General features: G+C 41.3%; 1 protein-coding gene across 2 annotated transcripts; it reads left to right on the forward strand.

Moving 5' to 3' along the window:
- The first annotated feature begins 319 nt into the window (after positions 1–319).
- Positions 320–13128, forward strand: LOC144114444 (vesicle-associated membrane protein 7-like). Of its 2 annotated transcripts, none has more exons than XM_077648190.1 (6): positions 320–556; positions 1203–1380; positions 4229–4325; positions 9060–9161; positions 9678–9836; positions 10996–13128. In XM_077648190.1, the coding sequence occupies exons 2-6, from the start codon at positions 1226–1228 to the stop codon at positions 11137–11139; spliced, it is 657 nt and encodes a 218-aa protein (XP_077504316.1). In that variant the 5' UTR covers positions 320–556; positions 1203–1225; the 3' UTR covers positions 11140–13128. The 2 variants fall into 2 exon arrangements, with proteins under 2 accessions (XP_077504316.1, XP_077504314.1); XM_077648188.1 differs by having other exon boundaries at positions 321–460.
- Positions 13129–20823: the final 7695 nt, after the last annotated feature.

Genomic DNA, 20823 nt, shown 5'->3' on the forward strand with positions numbered 1-20823 from the left:
TTCACAATGCGCAGGCTATAAACGCTCTTTTGGACGACATTAACATTCAGTTAATTGAGAATTGCGGAGCGGAACAAGAAAAAAAACTTTTATTCGCTTGTTTATATCCCCCCATGTTTATATACATGGAGGAAGTTTTTTTTCTTCCTCCATGTTTATATATGTCAACAGCAATGGTGTCACACCAAATTTGTTACGTACGAAGCGGGTGATGAAAATGAAACTGAAACGAATGGATCGCAAAGTCGTAGCCACCGGCGCCGGCAATGGCTATTTCTGGGGGTTGGCTAGTGTGCACGGGCAGCACGGTTATTAGTCTATGGTTATCTTACAATGTGCGCGAGATAGCCGTGGTGTGTGGTGGGCGTATATGTCGCCGCTACCAGTGAAAGTTTTTGCGTGATAGTCGCGCATTGTCCAGTGCAAGTGTATTTAAGGACGTAGGGCAGCGCATCTTAAGGTATAAATTATTTGTTTGTCTCTGGATGCACGGTGCAAGAGAACAAGGAACAAGACGAGCGCTTTCCTCGTTCTCATCCGTAGTTCCTCTTTCGCTGTGCGTATCTAATATGCTTGATAAATTAGCTCAAGCTGCTGCCAATGCTACGTTAGATCCCTTTATGCGCGTGATGTGTTAATGAAGCGAAGTCACTGGTATAAGCGTCAATTCGTGGTTAGGTGCGTAGTTCTTTAGTCTTTAATTTTACGTTCGCCTGTGTGATCACATCGCCGCCGCACAGGCTTCCGTGTGACTGGCTGTATGGGCATCAGGACGTTTACCTTTTTTTTTTTTCGTATCAGCATCAACACATTACTCGAGTAATATTTACCTGGCGGTGCGGAGCTTCAAGGAAAAAAAAAAACGTTAAAGGATGTCTTTGTGCCCAGTCGAAAACGTATATTTTATGCCGAACAGAATGCCTCCGTGACAAAAAGTACAGCATTGTTAATGCTTTTGTGGTTGCCGAAATAACAATTAAGCTTATCACGAGACGAAACTATCAACTCAAGAATTCTGATGCGCTTGTTCGAAACATTCAAACATCAAAAAGCACATATTGTTCACTGTTGTGATTGGCCAGTAGAGTAATACAGGACGCCGCGGACCATGGTCCACTGCTACCAGCTATCATTTCTTTTTTAACTTGTATCCTACTATAGCTTTCATTACCAGGTAACCTGTTGTGTTGGCTATAATGCAGATTGGGCATCACAGTTGGTGGCAATGGTCCAGTCAATCGAGTACTGTGCTATTGCACGGGACGCCACAGTGCTCGTGAGTCACCAAGAGACGTCTGCTGACTTTGAATACCTGCTTTCGGATGTGTTAAGAGAGATCCCACCTCATGCGGACTTCAAGACAACCCGGTCCCGTGGTGGGTACGTCTACTCCGCAGTTGATACAATTGTTTTACATTTGTGAAGGTGCTCACAATCATACCAATGCTGATAGTTGTAGGGGAATTGGATGCAGTGTTTGTACACTACATGCAGCTCCAAATGCCACAGAAGTGCACAAAAGCACAAAAATATTTATTTGCATATCAGCCATTCAGTATCGGTACTGTCATGATGCTAGCATGATGTGTCTAGTGATCTGTCTGACGCAGAACATAAGACATATGTTGGCTACTACGGTGTATTTAGGGGGACCTCCTAGGGTAGAGTACGTTTTAATCAAGGCAATAATTATTAATTACTACACCTTCCATTCGCTAGCCTTCCTGATTAGTTTAGTTATTAAAGTACTGAACAGGTGGTGGTCCTGGGTTCGAGCCCTGTACCAGGGCAAACTTTTCTTCAACTGCAAAGTTTTTGAGAAAGCTGTGTGGCTTCCCTCTGCAGCAGTATGACTGTGCTCAGGTGGATGCTAACAAGTAATTGCTCCTTTTATAATTTGGCTATCAGGAAAAACAATGGGCAGAGCAGCTTATGAAATACATTGGTTGTTAGATTGAAGGTTGTGCTTTGGTACTCTGAATCAGGAGGTGTTTTACTCCAAATCTGAGCATTGAAGGTTCTCTATAGTCTCCTACCGTATGCACTACAACTGTTCAGTAAATTAAGCTTCAAGGTTTGGGTCACAAGTCTGAATCGATTTTTTGTACTATTAGATTGGCATATGCGTTATGGTAAGAAGAGAATTTTCTGTTGTATTGTTTGCCAGGAGAAGTTGTATTGTGGTGTGTTTTATCGAGCACTCAGTACTTGAAAAAATGTGGGATGGTTGTCAAGCAAGTAAATTTTTTGTCTGTAGCACTTCAGCTAGCATAGTGATTTTAAGTAATCTCTGTACCTCGTGCACTAGCATTTTTATAGTGACTTATGCCACAGTGGTAAACAGATAAGTGCCAGTGACGAGTGAATTGTAATGCAGTTGATATGTGCTTTCAGGCATGCACTATCAGTGTACACCTACTCTGCATATGTGATAAATGTGGTTTTTAATGAAAGGATTGATCAGTAAGAGCTTTTGAATATTTCATGGAGCACTGAGGACAACTTTATTGAATTTTTGTTCGTAGCAGAAATTGATTCGCCTCTTTCTGGCTATATTGATGTTTTTTTTTTTTGGTAGCAAAAGATGCATTTATTGCTGCAAAAATTATATTTAGCAGTATATTTTTTTTCCCACCTCTGTATTCAAACTTGTGACATCAAGGCAGAGCACAACTCTTTAATATACCGTATGGAAGAACGTGATGGTGTAAGCCAAAGTTTTTTTTTTTTTTTTCGTATAACCAGCAAAGGAGCTGTGCTAACTATTTGGCCTTCCACGTTGACTTCGTGGTTGTGGCATTCATCTCCTGCGCATGAGCTCAGTGGTTTAATCACTGCCATGATACTACTTTTCGACAGGTGAAATGCTCCTGAAATGAGATTTTATTTTAAAGAACCCCAGATGGTAGACATTAATCCAGCGACATCAACTAACGTGTACAGGTGCAGACATAAGTAAACAGAGTGCTCTGGTCAGTGCAAATTGCAATCACTCCTGTCGTGGCCAAAATCAAGACACCTTATATATTTGTGAAAAAGCACACCAGTATTAACTACCATCCTGTACATGCCACATATCCCAACTTTCTTTAGGCAGTACTTGAAAGGGGTTAGAAGGCAACAGCTTGCTCCATTTACTTCTCTCCGCACCCGTAACTCATAGCCCACAGCATTGCTTTTTCACATAAAAGGTCCATCAGCCATTAAACATATTGTAACCTTTTATTTTAATCAATCTTGTGGGGTATTGGTTAGATATTGTCTTCACACTTTTGGTCATCTGTTATCGTAGTCTTCTCTTATGATTTAGCACCTTTAAGGAACTGCAAATAGAGCCCATAAGCATCCTTCAGTGTTTAGAGGTACGCCCCAAGGTGGATTTGATTTGAAATAAGGGAGTAATTACTCGTTAGTATCTACCCAAAGGCAGGCAAGTGGCTGCAGAGGGAAGCTGTAAAGCTTCCACAGAAACTTCATGGCTGAAGATAATTTGCCCTGGTTTTATGTTGAATGGATACTAATGAGTAATTACTCTCAATCTTTCCTGTACATAAGCCAGTTGCCTGGATCTGTGAAGCTTGTCGTCAGGCGCCTTCAAGATGCATGCAGTCAAGATGTGATATCATTATGGAATAGGGCTCTTTCCCCTTGATTCTTGTATACAACTATAGCTTCATTTTAGTATCTAAGACAGAAAGTAAAACGGTATCAAGATGGAAATTGACTTCCTGAATTTATGTGTCGTGTCAGACTGAATTTATCTGCCATGTTAAGAAGTGTGGTCTTCATGGTTGAGGTAATGTATTGTGGTCGTGAGCAGAAAGCTGCTGGGCATTGTACTGAAAGTTACTCATGTCATCCTGCCTTGTGGTGGATATCATTTGAAATGTTGAAGCATAGGAACCACAACTAAACAAAGTTCATGATTTAAGTTTCTAGCTGCAAATGCGACCTCGTTATGCCAAAGCAACCGTTCTCCACATATGCTATTGTCTTTTAGAGGGCACAAGCTGATGTTCCTTGAATGCAGAAATGAAACAGTAGTGCTCTTCCCTTGTGAGGAATAGCAAGTATTGCTCTGTGATAGCAAGGTTCTTCTGTGTCTCTTGATTATCTTTGCTCAATACTTTTAGAGGAAGCGCACATATATTTGTACCTTTTAGTTAAAGTAGCTGTGCAAAACAGTTTTTGTGTTGGATAAACCATTGTACATGACGTGTACTTTTAGGTATGTGTTCCACCTTCTGGTGGAGCAAGGTCTTGTCTATATCTGTGCCACACTACCAGAGGCCAGCATGCACCAGTCCTTCACTTGTCTCTTTTTGGTAAGTTGCATTAAAAGACATTCAAGTAGTTTTAGTGTTCATGTTGATTGTGCATATTGTGATAATGTCTTATCCTAACATTATCAGTGTGTCGCGTGCAAAGTATTCATTTTGAGGTAGATATGGTAGAATGTGGGCTACATTTCAAACTCCCGCCGCCTTTGTAATTGCCCTGGCATAGCACTTGGGTACCTCCCTGCCTTCAAGGCAGAAGTCAGCCACTCTGCAGAAGGTGGTACAAGGTGTGGTGCGGTGTTATTTTGTCTTAAATGAAACCGTGAGCACTGCAGTAGTCTAATTCGCAAGAGGATAGAAATTTGGGCTTGTTAAGGGCTCATGGTCTTGTGGTGCATCACTTCGTCCCATACTTTCATCTTCTGCATGTCCGTCTTGGGGTGCCACATTATTATGGGTATTAATCTAAATCCTTTTAGGCTTCATACCAGTATGTAAGCCTGTTCTGTGTTGGATGGTATGATATGGTTATAATGATTGTTCTTGTGTATCGTCTTCAGTACATTTGCCTGATTTTTGAAAACTTCATGAGAAATTCTTGAATTCGTCTGTTGCAGCTGTGAGAGATGAAAGTGGGATAAATCAATTTAAGGTACACTGTATGAATTCAGTGTAAAAAAGCCTTTTTTTTTTTTTAGTTTCGGTGTTCGGACCCACTTTTAGCACACACGTCTTTGAGGGCAATTGGTGACTGGTAAATCAAATGTCCATATTGGTGGGCCTTGGAGTATAGATTTGATCACAACCATTCAGGCTCAGTTTAGCACACGCTGGCATATGATGTTGCTTGTGAGTAGAATTCAGCATGTATGAATCCGAAGTTGATAATGAGGTTACTTGAGAAAGCACTCCCTGTTTAAATTTTTCCACTGCAAAATGTCTGCAGAAATTCATCATCTTTTTTGCCGAGGTCTAAATAAGCCTGCCACATTTGTAGCCATGTTTCAGTGGAGGTGAAACATAAAAGGCACCTGTGTGCTGTGCATGTCGGCTCACACTAAAGATTCCCAGGTGGTCTTAATTAATCTGATAAAATCTGATAATCTGAAGCCCTGATTATGGCATCCCTCATAGCCGATGTGTTACTTTGGGACGTTAAACCCCATAATTTACAATTTAAATTTGTTGTCTGCTTCTCTTTTGTCACATATTAGCTCTAAAGGAGTACAGACACCGAGCTTTAGTTGTGTGCTTTTTTTTTTTTTTTTGGAATGATGCACAGCACATTAGAAAGCATGGACATCCATGTGGATTGTGCCAACAAGTGCTAAATAATTGATAATTGAATTTTTTCCTCTTGTGTTGAGATTTCAACAGCCATACAATGGCTGTCGTGTAAAATGTGAGTTGAGGTCATGTGAGGTATACAAAATCTGCAGTATGGTTGCTGCTTTCTTCATTTTGATTTACCCCAGCTCTACACAAGCCTGCTTGAGAGCTAGAATGACAAAAAATGAACAAGCAGTGATTATATCGCAGTTTTTGTATCCACTATCGCAATTTTGTAGCCCCCTAGGGCACTGGAATGTTGGCCCAGTGGCTTCAGCATCCGCCTCGTGTGAGGGAGGTGTGAGTTTCTATCCCCAGTGCCACCGGGTGCCCACCGGTTTCCAGTGGGTACAGGCTTTCTCCTGTCATGGTGCTTGGCTTCTCGGGGTGAAATGCTTGGAAAATGGGTCTGGACATTGGAGCAAAAGATCTTGTCCCATAGTGCTCTTTGGCCAAAGCTGCCCTTGCACCATTAAAACATCATTATAAGTTTTTGTATGCCTCCTTCTGTGACCTCAACTCATCTTTTATGTCACAGCCACAGTTCGGCTGTTGTAACCAAAATCATTCAGCTGGAATAGGCTAATTTCATGTTGTGACTCATGTGTACTATTAACTTGCGCACAAGTCCAAAGAGAAAAATCGTGCATCTAAAAATTTGGTATCCCTACTCCTTTAAGTTGCTATATGTGCTTAGCACAGTTGATTGCATGTTATGGTACTACAAGCATCTGCATTAAGCTGTGCTTAAGTGCTACGTGTGTGGTGATCCAGTCTCTGTAGTTCTTTGCTTGCATCATGAAACCACAGGAGAAAATGTGAAAAAAAAAAAAAATCTTGTCCCATGGCACTCTTTGGCCACAGATGCCCTTATGCCATAAAAGTCCATCATCATCATTTATTCTAAGTGATCTTGACGTGTGTAGTGAAATGCTATTGGAGGGAGGTTTCATTTATTTAACCAGTTTTCTAACAGCCTATTGTCAGTACACTTTTCACAGTTAATGGTGATCTGAATGAGAAGTTTTCGTCATCTAAAGATGTTGAGGTTTAGCCTTAGAATATACGTTCAGTTTCTAAGTCACAAATATGGATGTTCAAAATGTGCTGGGATTTTAGCATATAAGCTGTAGGTTCGTGTACAGCCGTGCTAAAATCCCCAAACCACAAGGCCTCATTCGGGTATGTAGTGACGCACTTACAGTACCCCTGAAGCTTCACATCTGTAGAAAATGAGAAGTCTTGCCAGCTACAGGTATACTTTGAGCGCTCGATTACATGGCTGTAAAAAGCGCACTCTATGGCCTGGGGACTTTTGACCAAAGCTGTGCTTGTACAGGTGCCCACAGAAGTTTTCGGAACATGGGAAAGATTAAAAAAGCTTGGTCGAAACATGCAGCCACTAACGGAACTGTATGCTTTCTACTTCCCCAGCCACCCTGCCTATTGCACCCTTTAATATCAGTCAACGTTTCCAAGCTACGAGGAAATTCAGCTTTTTTATAGTTTCCATCTTGAAAAAACTCTGTGGGCACCTGTACATTAAGGTCAAGCTTGTTTTTATGTTCACTCTAATTTGCAAAATATAAATTTTATGGCATTGTGTGCTAGTTGTGACCAAATTGTATATATAGTCAAGCCCGAAGGTTGCGGAGATTGCGTTCATTGTTTCCGAAGTTTGTAGTATGTGTACTTCCCTTATTGCACCCAAAAATGTAGTCGAAAGTCTATTATGTACTAATACCTTTTCAGAGCAGACCCTATTATGGCAGTCTTCAAGCTCTTAAACACTGTCATATCACGTGCTCTTTCCCAAGCACCTTGCTGCGAATGGGACTTTAGGGATGCGGTATGATCACGATTGAATGCTCACGATTGAAGCATTCAAGTTAACTGGTAGTAGGTTAACCACCTAGTCTCCAGTCCTTGACAAACCTCCCTAGGCCAAACGCTAGGCCAAAGCATGGTATAACTAAGGTCCCTATCTTTCTGCAGTAGCAAATTTTGAATTCCACGAATGCAGAACAAAGCATCCGTGAAATTCCGGAGGAAGCATAAACTGCATGAAAGAAACGTGCATGTTTATTTTCTGAGCACATGCCTTGCATGCTGCAGAGGTGCCTCTTCTAAAATTGAAGGTGGGTGTAACTCAGCATCAAGTAATGTTTCCTGTTATCTTGATTCAAAAAGTGGTGCTTGTTTCAAACTAGATCTCCATAACAAGTGAATAATCCCTTTGCATCAACAGAGTTGATTGTGATAGACAAATGTTTGAAAGCAATGGTAGAGTGTTGAGGTCACTGCTTCCATTCCAGTCAAGGTGGACAGTTAGTTGAAATCTTCACCTTGTTCATCTTACTTAAATAGAAACTGTGCAAGGTCTCTGTCGTTGGATTTCAGCTGTCAAGCAGTTTTTAGGCACACTTGCCCCTGAGCAGCTATGACTTCAATCCAGGCACGCTTGCAAACTTCAACCTTTCTTCTGGTAGAAGCCTGACCTACAGTGGATCCTTCTCCAGCTATGGTTGGCCTGAACGGTTATTGGTTCATGTTCTGGTAGCTGCATGGTGCCACTGGTAGTTTTTGGTCGTCACTTAGTTGTTTTAGGTTGTGACTGTGCATTGTATGAATATATTTGAACAACTGGCCACTTTTTTAATGTATATCATGTAAGTGCCAACTGTCAAGTGTATCAGCACATTGTCATTACATAGAGTGGTGAAACCAGCAACGATAGGTATATGAATGGAGAGCTCATGCCATCATTTGTGTTATGCCCATGGGATTACTTTTGCCAATGCCAGCCGCCGCGGTGGCTGAGTGGTTATGGTGCTCGGCTTCTGACCTGAAAGACGTGGGTTTGATCCTGGCTGCAGCGGTCTCATTTCGATGGAGGCAAAATGGTAGAGGCCCGTGTGCTGTACGATGTTAGTGCACGTTCAAGAACCGCAGGTAGTCAAGGTTATCCGGAGCCCTCTGCTGTAGCATCCCTCATAGCCTGAGTTTCTTTGTGACATTAAACCCCATAAAGCCAAACCAAAGCAATCTTTGTCAATACTGTGATAAGGCGCTGACACACTGGCTGGTCAATTGCTGTGCAGTTGTTTTAAAGCATTGGCTGGCTGTATACCCAAAATTGAACAGACCACGAATCTGAGACCAAAGTGAACTGCGAGCTTGTGAAATTTAAGAGGAATATTTTACTGATGTTTGTGTGTTGCATAGCTATGCTTGTCCGTCAACATACTGTGGCCATGAATTTTCATAGCCTGAGACGCCCTGAAGATTTAGGCCACAGAACAATGTTTAATTCATTTGAAATGCAACTCGTACTTGTGTATACATTACTTCATTCCTTTATACATTGCATAGTTGCAACTGCCCTCGTCCCTTTTGTTCCTCCCTCTCCCTCCTTTCCTTACCCTCTGTCCTTTCTTTCTTTGGACCCAGATAAAGCAACGTTTCTTGGAGGGAAGCTTGTCATCTCGAGCATGGACAGCACAAGAGCATGAGCTTGACAGAGACTTTGGCTGCGTCATTGCTGATATTATGGTAAATGTTATCTTTCTTACCACAGGAAATGATTGGGTGAAGTGACAGCAGTGGGGAACTTAGTAGAGTGGTTTGGTAAATCTTTTCGATAAGTTTTGATGAGACTTGTTAAGCTACCCTTGTAGAAGTGGTGCTAACACAGTACTCTCCCCTACCTTTTGCAATTGAATTTCTATGGAAATGTATGCATACTTGCAGTTTCTTTTATACTTGGTGTAACTTTAAGTTGTGGAAATTAAAGCTGTTCAAGAAAGGCATTTACTCCAACAAAAACTGATGAGGCTGAAGCATTGCAGAGGTCTCATTATTTCTTGCTCTAGTTAGTATTGTCCTTTATTCTTCGCCTTTGATTTTGTACAAAATTTCATCCCCTATAAGATGGGAAAGTTAAGGAACCGGGATGGATTTTTTTTTTATGCCATGCTTGAGCTTTGCTGGCTGAGCCACTGACAGTGCTTAAAGATCGCCCTAAAGAGGTTAGACTAACAGCGTCATTGCTCTCACATGTCATCGTAGCGCAACTGCAACAGTGGCCGCACCGGGGACCAGATTTCACAACTGCATCGACAGGTGGAGGATGTGCGCGGCATTATGGCACAGAACATAGAGCGGGTCGTTGAGCGAGGTGACAGGCTTGACAGCCTCCTTGAAAAGACCCAAGACCTGGAGCAAGCGGTCAGTTGGCTGAAGTAAAATTTTTTTCCCTCGTTTGTGACCATGAAAGGGTGATTGAGCTGCTGTCTATCTGTGCTGTGTGTGATGCTGGTCTGTCCAAGTGTTGTTAGAAGAGCAGCAGCTCATCATGATTATGCTGTTTTTAAAAGCAAATTCCTAGTATCTTTGGTGTGCTCCTGATGTTGGCCTAGGGTTCTACACCAAAGCTATAAGAGCTGCGAATTTGACTTATGTGCTTTAACAAGACAAAATGTGACTGATATTAGTTTTGCGTATTGGGTATTCTTTCTTCAGAACTATATGCATTCATAGACTCAACGCGTGCTCCATGGTAGCTGCCGTGCTATGTACTGCCTAAAACCTTAGTCGCGGCCTAGACAGGTGGATAGAAAATTCGGACTTGGCCTTAACTGATGAGATGCAGTCAAGCAGCAGCTGAACTAGTATGATGATTTCATCTCTAATTTTGTACTGTGCTAACTAGAGTGTTAAAAGTATATTTTACAATTTCTAAGACATCCAAAATTTTTGGAAGCATATCTAGTGGTAACCTGAAGGGGTTGACCTTATTGTCCATTTGGTGGAGCTCTGTGAAAAATTGATTTTTTGACGCATTATGACTTGCACTGTATATTGAAAGGAAATCTGTTATGGTCTAGTGCATTTCTGTTTGCATTAATCGTTTGTAACAGAGGGAATGGCTTCTAAATGTGATGCACAATTGATTTACAATTGCTACAGGATTATTACGATCAATTTTTGAATATGCATAACCATATTTTAATGAGTAAAAAGGCATCTAGTTATTAGTTTACTCTTGACAATTTTTTAGTTGCTTTTTAAAAAAAATTTTAGATGCTTAGCAGCTCTTCAGGCTTTTTGTATTTTTGCAGCTGTCTTTCTTTCTTGCCCTAAGTCTTTACATTTTCACTTAAAATATGTACATTATGCCGGGAAGGCAAGTTGCTATGTTTGCCCATTGTTCTCGAGTTGTCTTTTTTGAGGATGAACTAATTGAAAAATAAGTAAATATGCAAAGTTGTATTTTGCAGTCATGTAGGTACATGTGCCCTCCCATTTTTTTTGCGTCTAGCTAGTAAACTTTGCTAGTTGTGTTTTTATCGTGGGCATTTGGTAATGCTTCCTTTTGACATTACAGGGGACAGTATTCAAAGCCACTGCAAAGAAAGTGAATCGCCACATGTGTCTTCGTAATGCTCGCATGATGATCGTCATCGGAATTATCGTAGCAGGTGTGATCACCTTGATAACCTTGTTTGCAACAGGTGTGATCAAGACATAATTAGTTTTGCTTCCATATGTGAGGCTGCATTCCTTGAAAACAAACCCCTTGGAGATTTTATGGTGCATAATATTCTGGTATGAAATAATTTTCATGTTTGGAACTCTTGAATGGGCACATGAATTAGTGGCTGGATGTTTGTAATTAGTGACCACAGCATGTTTGTAATGTGTGATACAGAGTATATCAAATATTGCTAGAACTTGCTCATTCGAGTGCGATTTAGCTGCAGTCCTGGCCATATAATGGCGTGCATGAAGTGCCTGATGTATTTAAGTTTGCTGCTGATATGTGTGTGTTTGACCCAAGCTCTGTCTAAAAGCAATACACTTCTGCCATTGCACTGGGTCCATCATAACCATTGATGGAAGGGGCCATTTCGTTAGACTTTTTCACTGTAGACTCAGCTATGCCTTTGAAAGTTGCATTAAAAACATTGCTATTGATTACCCATTTGTACATGATTGGTGCTCTAGTTATTACTTTGTCTACCCGGGTGGCCTTAATTCCTCAAGGAGAAAAAGGAAAGCCTGCTTTATAGTGAAGTAAATGTGATTCTAATAGAAATCTCATCTTTGCTAATGCAAACTTATGTGGTTGTTGACCTTCACAAATACAAATGACCAACTTGGGGACTTGGTGATTGCCATGTTTGCAATTTTCATGGTGCCAAGTAAAGCCTAGATGGATAAATATCTTTAGTGTATTTGTGCGTGTATGTGTGCGTGTGTATTCTGTGAGCATATATAACAGGTGTTTCAGGGCAGCCCGCCACTCATTTTTAAAATAGGTTTTTTCAGGTAAAGGGAAGAATTTTCCGGCTTATTAATACCAGTGTTGGTGGACATCAAAAAACATGAACCATTTTCACTAGTAGAATGATTTACTAAATTCTAATAGTTAACTTTTTAACAATTACTTATATGTGCCTGACTCTAATTAGTGACCTGTAGCTGGCCGTTAATAATAGCCATATCAGTTTTAAAATTTCACAAACACTATTACCCTCGCTGCTGTGGCTCAACAAACTTTGGCCATCTCTCACACCATTCGAAAACCACATGCCTGCAAAGAGCGCAAAGCAGCATCAATCAAATCGCAACACTCTGTGAAGCACCATGTTCCATTCTCTGCCTCGTCTGTGCTGGAGCAGCAAAGTGGACGGTAGTGGGGAGCGTGGCAATGTGGGAAGGGCAGAGAATGTCACTTGGCACACGTGTAATGGAGTGTCATGATTTGATGGACGTCGGTTTGCACTCCCCGCAACCGCGCGGTCTTCGAATTGCACAAGAAATGGTCCAAATTCGTTGAGCCGCAGCGGCGAGAGTAATTGCATTTTCAAAATTTTAAAAACTGATATGGCTCTTACTAATGGCTGGCTAAAGTCCCTATTTGCAATCAGGTGTTTATAAACGTGATAGTTCAAGTTAACTATTACTATTTAGTTAATAATTTTACTAATTCACATGATTCACCTGTTTTTGGACATCTGGTATTACTGGTATCACTATGCTGCAGAAGGCTTCTCTTTACCTTGAAAACCCTATTTTAAAAATTAATGGCAGGCTTCCCTGAAACACCTAGCATACACATATAGTGAAAGTTTTTCTAGAGTGTAAAGTGCTGACTTAAGAACGCAAAGCAAACTACTCTTGGATTCAACATATGGTGCAGTACATATCTTTTTTCCATTTTACAAAAAGTGTTTGCCCTTACGTCCATTGCCAACACCTGGCAGAGGTAAGAAATGAACCATTGTTGTAGATGACTCAAGCTACTTAAAACTTCTCGACGAATTTTTCTAGTCATGACCAAATGATAGCAATAAATTCCTGTGAGCTGAAGATTACGTCAAGGACAAAGATTTTTGTATATCTCATAATATACCTCTACCCTGTGGAGTCTATATTTGCACAGTAATATATACTTTTTGGGTTCAGTGTGTCATGCATGTTTCTTCAAAGCAATAAATGCTGATATAATTGACCATTTCTGCTAACTGTATGTATTATTTTGATGCATGCAGTGGTGGTAATGCTGTGCCAATTGTGCCAGCCTGCGCCATTTAATTAAACATGCTACATGCTGCTACAAATCCATCATTTTTGATGAAATTGTGCTAGTGCTGCGCCAAATGGCATTCCAGCAACCAAAAACTGTGGTGAATCCGAGGTGGCACAGGTAACCGCTGAAAATGCACAGGCATGAGTCTGGTTTCTTCTCCCTGTATATGACAAGGAAGATGAACTATGGAGTCCAAATCTGCCCAAATCTTCCCCTTTTTACTTGTTAGCCCTTTACCACCTACTGTTACTACACGGCATGCATGCATTTTGCATATATATGCCTCGACGACACTGCCAGCATTATTCGAAACGAACACGGTGAGTGCATATGCGAAAAAAAAAGTGCTCTTGAAGAGCCTTGTGTAGTGCTTGTGTAGCACCATCCATTGTCCCATAGGGTAAATGTTTGCCCACGGCTAAGGTTTCTCACGTGTTACTGCTACTACCTCTATTTTGTGGACCTCATTCATTCTCGTTGCAGCCCCGGACCAGGACGAATTTTTCTTCAACTGTGAGGTTTCTATGAAATCTGTTTGGCTTTCCTTTGTAACTGTTTGGCTGTGCTTGGGAGGATGCTAATGAATTATTATTTAAGTTTGCACAGTAGAACCACATAATTGAAACTTTTGGAGTAGAAAGTCTGTTCATATAAATAGTTCATATTGCAGCACTTACAATGAAGGGGTTGCTGTACTGGAACCACACTGTACAGTCGTGATCTCAAGCTTGTGATCTTACTGGATGTCCTCTGCCATGTGAGCTTGTTAATTATAAACCCACCATGGTGACTCAGTAGTTAGCATGCCTGGCTACTGAACCGGGGTACCTGGGTTCAATCCTGGCCGTGGTGGCCACATTTCAGTGGATGCGAAATTTAAAGGCGCCCGTGTGTTGTGCGATGTCGGTGCACGTTAAGGAACCCCAGGTGGTCTAAATTATTCCAAAGCCCTGCACTGCAGCGTCCTTCATGTCCTATGTGTCTTTGGGATGTTAAGCCTGACAATTTAAGAACATTAATTATTGTCACAGTGCAAGAAAATACTCTGAGCAGAGTCTCTTCATGAGAAATGCTTAATTTTTTTTTTTTTGTTCGCAATAAAGCTCGAATCTCTTTCTGGTTGTGTTGATGGTCATCCAACAGCAGAACAAGTGTTTATTGCTCGGGAAATTGCATTTAATTGTTTTTACACCGCTCAATTCAAACTCATCCCATATACTCCGAAATAACTCTATCACTGTTTTGAAGGAAATGGCGCAGTAGCCCGACCTTTGGGACCCGTGCCTAAAAAACTGGCGACACACTGTTTAGTTTCGAAATCGGCTGATGGTGCCTACACCTGTTTTTCTTTTTTTTTTGCCTTTTCTACCTTACAAGAGCTCCGTTCTCAGTAAAAGCCTTTGTCATTAGAACAAGGTAATCTGTCGATACAGGCCAACTTCTCAGTCCTCAGTGTCTCTTTAATTAAATATTTTGGGAAGCAGTGAAGTGCGTGGTACATGCCTGGCAAGTCCAAGACCATGAGCGGAGGAAAATGGTGCCGTTCTTTGAGTCAAAGGCCATGCATGTGGAACAAAACGCTTCGTCGCGAGAGGCACGGATATATTGGAGTGCAGGAAATCATCTGTGCGGTTAGGGTGGCTTTGGTGGCTACCATAGCGTGAGCACTCCTTTGCAGCATCGTAATGCTACCAAAGCAAAGTGCCCGTTCTCATCCCAGAATGATCGCTGTGACCCATGCTGTGACTGGTGACGGCCTGTTTATTAAATAAATTGCGGCTTTCCGTGGCTATCTCCTTCAATCAGAGCAGGTTTGAGGTGCAGTTAAAACTGTGATGTGGGAGTGAACAGTCAAGTGACACTTTTCAGTTCTCGCAGGCATTATTAAGCTTGAATGAAGAAAGTACTAAATTTAAACTGAAAACTGAAATGGGCATTTCTCAACTTTCTCTCCAGCTTTCACAAATAAAGCTTTGCACCAGCGTTAATGATACAAAGGTTAGCTAATTTATCTTTATTGAGCAATTGACAAGTTAGGTGCATTGAAAAATGTGCGAACCTGGTCAAGACGGCTGCCTACAATCCTGCACTGCTAATTGAGATCTGCAGGCAGCATGTTGTCGTTTTTTAAACATTGGCACCAGTTAGGTGAAGGATCCTATATAATCGCATTTCTAGGGCTCCTGCTACAAAACACTATGAAGCTGCTCGAAATTGAATTTTTGCCTGCTACAAAGCCAGCTCCTAAGCATGCTCCAAAATGCTCTTGGTTATTCCTACCACTGTTCATGTTAGATTCTGCATTCTCCTCAATATTTCTCATCCTATGCCAGTGATTATTTTAAAAGCGGAAAACTGCATTCACTCTCCATTGTAAAGAATGCAAATGCACATGATTATGCTTAGAGTGCTTTAAGCTGCATGCATGGTAGCAGAACTCTTGTTGTGAAAAGGTTTGTATACTTGTTGCACATGTATTACTATTGTTTAAGAATTGCGAGCTTCTGTGGTGGGAGAAACAAACTCCCACGAGTGCACCACTTTCCAGGCCCGACTTGGTCATGTGACTATAGGTGGTGCACACCCTAGAGTGGCTGCAATGCACTGTGATGGCAACACTGCTTCCAGACAAAGCCCACCGTACAGGTGTTGCTGCACAGCTCTCTGGACTCTAAGCCCTCCTCCAAGGCGAACTGGAAGCATTAGTAGCTATTTCGTGCCTTTTCCACCCCCTGACAGTCCAAGGTCCACCTGGATCATGTGACCACAAAGGGAACATTCTGGAGAAAATGCCTGCTCCCTGGCCTGTGAGCTCCTTGTGGATCAAGCCCACCTGAACATTTTCTTTGGGCGGCAGGCAAGCACAAGAGGTTTTCACTTGCAACGAGTTTTCACTGCCCTGGAGAAGGTTCTTCGTGCAGCCATCTTTGTTTGGGTAGTGGAAATGCGTTCATGCTAAGTTTGATGACTCCCATAACGAAGTGGCTTTCACTCCTTCATTGCTATGCCCATTCAGTGCGGAACGCTGTTGACCCATAGATACTGCATGATATTTCAAAGCCACCAAAGCACTTTTTGACTTGCTACCCTATCAGTTATGTTGTCTAAGAAGTCAACTTTCAGTGTGAAGTAAGTTATTGCTTTGCTGTAGAGAGGTGAATTTTAGTCCACATGAATAAGAATGTCTGGGTGCTCATCCTGAGCTAGCAACCTTGAGCTAGACCGAACAATTCATAAAAAAAAAAGGTTGCAAGTGCAGAAGCGCTTCATTCGATGCCTTGTTCACAAGAACATCGTCGAGTTTCTACGACTCCATGTCTGCTAAATTGATTCCGGCTTGTTTTCTCGCCTTTTTCTTCCGAAGTTAGCGTCCACAAGGCATTTCACTGCTCTTGTGTGCTTGTTGGACATCTGTATATGCCTTCAACATTAAGCAGTTTTGCATAGTAACACATCGGCCTTGATAAGTGAAGTTTTTTTTTTTTGTAGCTGCAAATGTTATTGAAGTGCAACTGTATCTTTATGCATAATCTTTAGTCGCTTTAATTAAAATCATTTTTCCACCTGGGACCGAATTGTGTAACAGTCACTGTCTCAAAGCCTCGCTTCTATTGGTCGGCACTGACTGGTGAACATAACTACCAGTAAGAGCAGTGCTGGTGGATGTGTTTGCGGCAGGCTGGTGATTTGATCATTCCGCAATTTGGCTCCTGATGTATACTACCCATTTTTTCCTTTCATGATATTCGCATGTCATGCGAAGTTTTGCTGTCATCTTCGCAAGATTTTTGTATTTTACAATTTTGCTTGTATATTACGATTCTTCACTTACTCTTGATATGTCTGCTATTCATAAGACCATTCATATTAGTTGATGTGTTTGTACTTTCTAATGGTTTCAAATAAAAGTACTTGGAAGAAAATAAGTTTTTCTAACACCTTCGATAAATAGACGCTTTCTGTGAGGCAGGAAACATTTATTATAGCTCGAAATATTGCCATGTCAGAGAATTTAAACTTTCAGTTGCTTTATGCAATAAAGCAAGCGACCTTTTATTTGACGTTTAAAAATATTCTTTGCTTTTCATGTTATAAGCATCAAAGTTTGTATTGAATAAAATTTCACATTACTGGATAATATTACTATCTGAAATGCACACTCTCAAATAGTATATTCATATAGTTTCATTCTGATGTACTGCATGTTTATGGAACAACATATCATTTTCATTTAAAAATAATGTGAACGTACAAAAAACACCCATTTTTTCCATGGTAAGGAAAGAGTTGGTCATCTTTTTGTTTTCTAAACAGCTCACTTGTGGTTATTATGCAGAGATGAAATTAGAGACATGGTTTGTGACATGTTACACTCAACAGCAGCTTTTGAGCACATTTTAAGTGTAGCCCTCAATGCAGCATTTGTGCCCTCTTAAAAAGTTTTGCATGCTTCTTTGTGTATATTAAGCCTTGGCATAAACAAAGGCCTCTTTCTCTTTTCCAAGTCTTTAGACAAGATTTGTGTGCATCAACAAGATTGAATGGGCCACTCATTTAATGGGTGGGCTGCGTAGAAATGTGGAAAACTTTTACACAAAACTACTTTAGGATCTTCATAATTTTCACAGGCACATGCTGTAGCATTAAACAGTACTGCCACTACCATCCTCTTCTTTCAGTCTGTATGGTAATACCACATGTTGCTCAGACCTAGGGTATGTGCCATCTTTGATGTAATTCAAGCCACATAGGGTAGCTTGCCATACACTTGCAAAGCTCTGTAGCCATTATCTCCAAAATGACTGCATAGTTTAGAAATGGCAAGGTGGGTCAACTTGTGCAACACAATAGTATATGTGTAATGTTGCGACCCATACAGGAGTTCATAAGATACAGCAGAAATTGTTGCAGGCCTACAAATGTTTCATGAATGCCCACAAGAAGGCTTTCTTTTGTGTTTGAGCTGTGCTTATTCTTTATTAGTTAACTAGAAAGATGCTTTCAATTTTTTCAATCAGTGTTGTAGACCTACCTATATTGTACCGTTGTCCATGTCCATGAAGCTGGTCGTAACTGTAAGGCTTGGTCACAATGGGTTTGCATTCCAAACACAAAGACAGGCAAAAAAATTGTTGATTATCAATGCTTTTAGAGCATAAGGTGGTCTTGAATTGGCTGTATTTTGCATTGATCAGTATTACATTGTGCAGGGATATGCACGGGTTCATCACATGGTCTTCCTTTTCTTTGACACCATTGTCCAAGACTGCTATCTACGAATGCCTCTACTTGGAGCTAGATGTCTCGGCAAACACCCCTAGCCACCTCATTCAGGAAGAGTGCCAAACACAACACCCTAAAGAAGACAACCATAGCTTGCAATGAAGCTCAGTGCCGCCACCTGACCACCACCTGCCAAGGCCGTGCCACACTGAAATGGCAACTCACTCCTCAACACCCATATCCCCAACCCCCGACTAGTGTGGGACCATCTACCCTACATCGCTGTGCTCTCTACATCAAGTAGCATAGGCTTGGAATGAGATTCTGCATGCCACATAGAGCTTTTAATCTCAAGACCTTATCCCATGGCATCTCCTACAAAGGTGCCACCACCTCGGACTACAATGCTACAAGTGCATTTGTAGGCCCCACCACCATAAAGTGGTAAGGTAGGACTTGTTGCCCCAAAGTGCAGCCTCAACTTACATACTTCATTCTATGAGGCGGAGGTGGAACATTTAAGAAAATTTTACTCCTCTCTCTCTCCGAGCATATTCGTTCAAGGAATCCTTGCTAATGCTATTAAACAGTGTGCGATAACAGGACGTACACAGGAAACTTGGAGACAGAGGAAAGAAGTTTCCTGTGTACGTCCTGTTAGTTACTAGCCCGTCAGAAAGCTCTGCTAATGCTAGTGCCACTTGGATTTATCACCATGTCGGCAGCTATTTTTACTACTGAACGTCCAATTCCAAATTGGACAACACCCTAAGCGGAACTTGCACCATTCCTAATATCTCTGTATGGCCTCTGTTTCCTGCTTTATTTGCCTATTCAAAACATTTCATTTTGGCATACCGAGTGCTGTTCCTTTCAAAGAGGAAACCATTTTTGTCAATCTTAAAATCTGCACTCAGAAATGGGGAGCGTGTCATATATCGGTAAATTTTGGGCTCTAGAAAAAGCAATTGATCTCTGCCTGCCTGCAAGTTGTATAAATGTCATCTTCCATGCAGCTGAATTCAAGGAAAATCTCTCCCATTTATCGACACACACTGCCATTATTCATTATGTAAATAAAGCATGCTGTCAAAGGGGGCAACATGAAGGCATGCAAATAGCAAACACCCAGTGCAGATGATTCTGTTCAGTGCAGCCCATTCTAAGAAAAGAACAGGTGATTGCTATTCAGCCATTCATAGCCTCATGAAGCGATGAAGTATGTAAAAATTATTACCGAGTTTCTTTGTTCAGCACTTGTGATGTCTACCTACTAGTTTTTACATCAGTAAGTGATGAGGTACATATCTTTGAATTCAGTACAGAATGAAGGTCAACTTTGGACCTTCAATGTTAGCTAAATGCTCTGGTTCATATTGGGCTGTACTGAGCCCATGTATTCTATTCAAGGCCTACACGGGCCCTTGAAATCCTTGAATACCTTTAATTTTCAAGAAAGATTTTTTAAGGGCCCTTGAAACTTCTTAATTTATGATGCAGTCCTTAAATTCCTCACAAAATTTCTATCAGTATGACCTAGCACTCAGAGCAAATTTCTACATAGTGATGAAGAGTTGGAATGAGTCAGCAGAGGTACCAGTTTCGTGAAAATACATTCTTTGCGAGGTAAATTTCATGGATTCCACGTCCGAGTGTGTCAAAGTCTCCTCTGCCTCCTCTTTCTTTTGCTTTCCCGTGGCAGTAGCTGCGTCATGTGGAAACTTTCACAAAACCTTGATTCTGTTCGGACCAGTGATGCTGTTCTATGCAAAGCAGTTTCGCATAATTTTTCCTTGTGCTTCACACCAGGAAATGTATGTTGTAATGCCATGCCTTGTGAGAAGCACAGGCTGTAGCCTGTCTGGCTTGAATTCCGCATTGAGGACTGCATATTCTTCCCACAGAACATCAGTGTTGCTACAATGAAAAAAATTGACCCAGAAGGGCCACTAAAAAGCTCCAAGCACATCAAGCATGTCGCTAAATTGCATGTAATAGCAGCAGCATGACAGGAAGTTTGATACCCACTGAAAAATAACTTGGGAATGCTTGCACTGGAGCGTAATGACGGTTTAAGTTTTCGGTGTAATAGAAACTGCCTTCAACATTACAAGCAAATCCATTTGGAATACATGATGGAATTGCAATATGCTTGTCCTTGCACCTGCTGCAATGAAGTCAAAAGACGTGGTAGCCTCCTCAGTGTGCTATCTCTGAAGTTGAAGACTATCTTGTGAGCCAAGAGTATGGTCTGTTCTTTGCAAACCAAAAAGAAAGAGAAGTAGCTAGCAAGCAGGAAAATCGAAAATGAAAGGTGCTGTAGGTGCAGCTCAAGAACTTGAAAAGACAAAACTGCAGAGAATGACAGTCTATGCTGGAGTCCACAGAAGTATCCCC

The sequence above is a fragment of the Amblyomma americanum genome, chromosome 1, assembly GCF_052857255.1.
Source record: "Amblyomma americanum isolate KBUSLIRL-KWMA chromosome 1, ASM5285725v1, whole genome shotgun sequence".
Taxonomy (NCBI): Eukaryota; Metazoa; Arthropoda; class Arachnida; order Ixodida; family Ixodidae; genus Amblyomma; species Amblyomma americanum.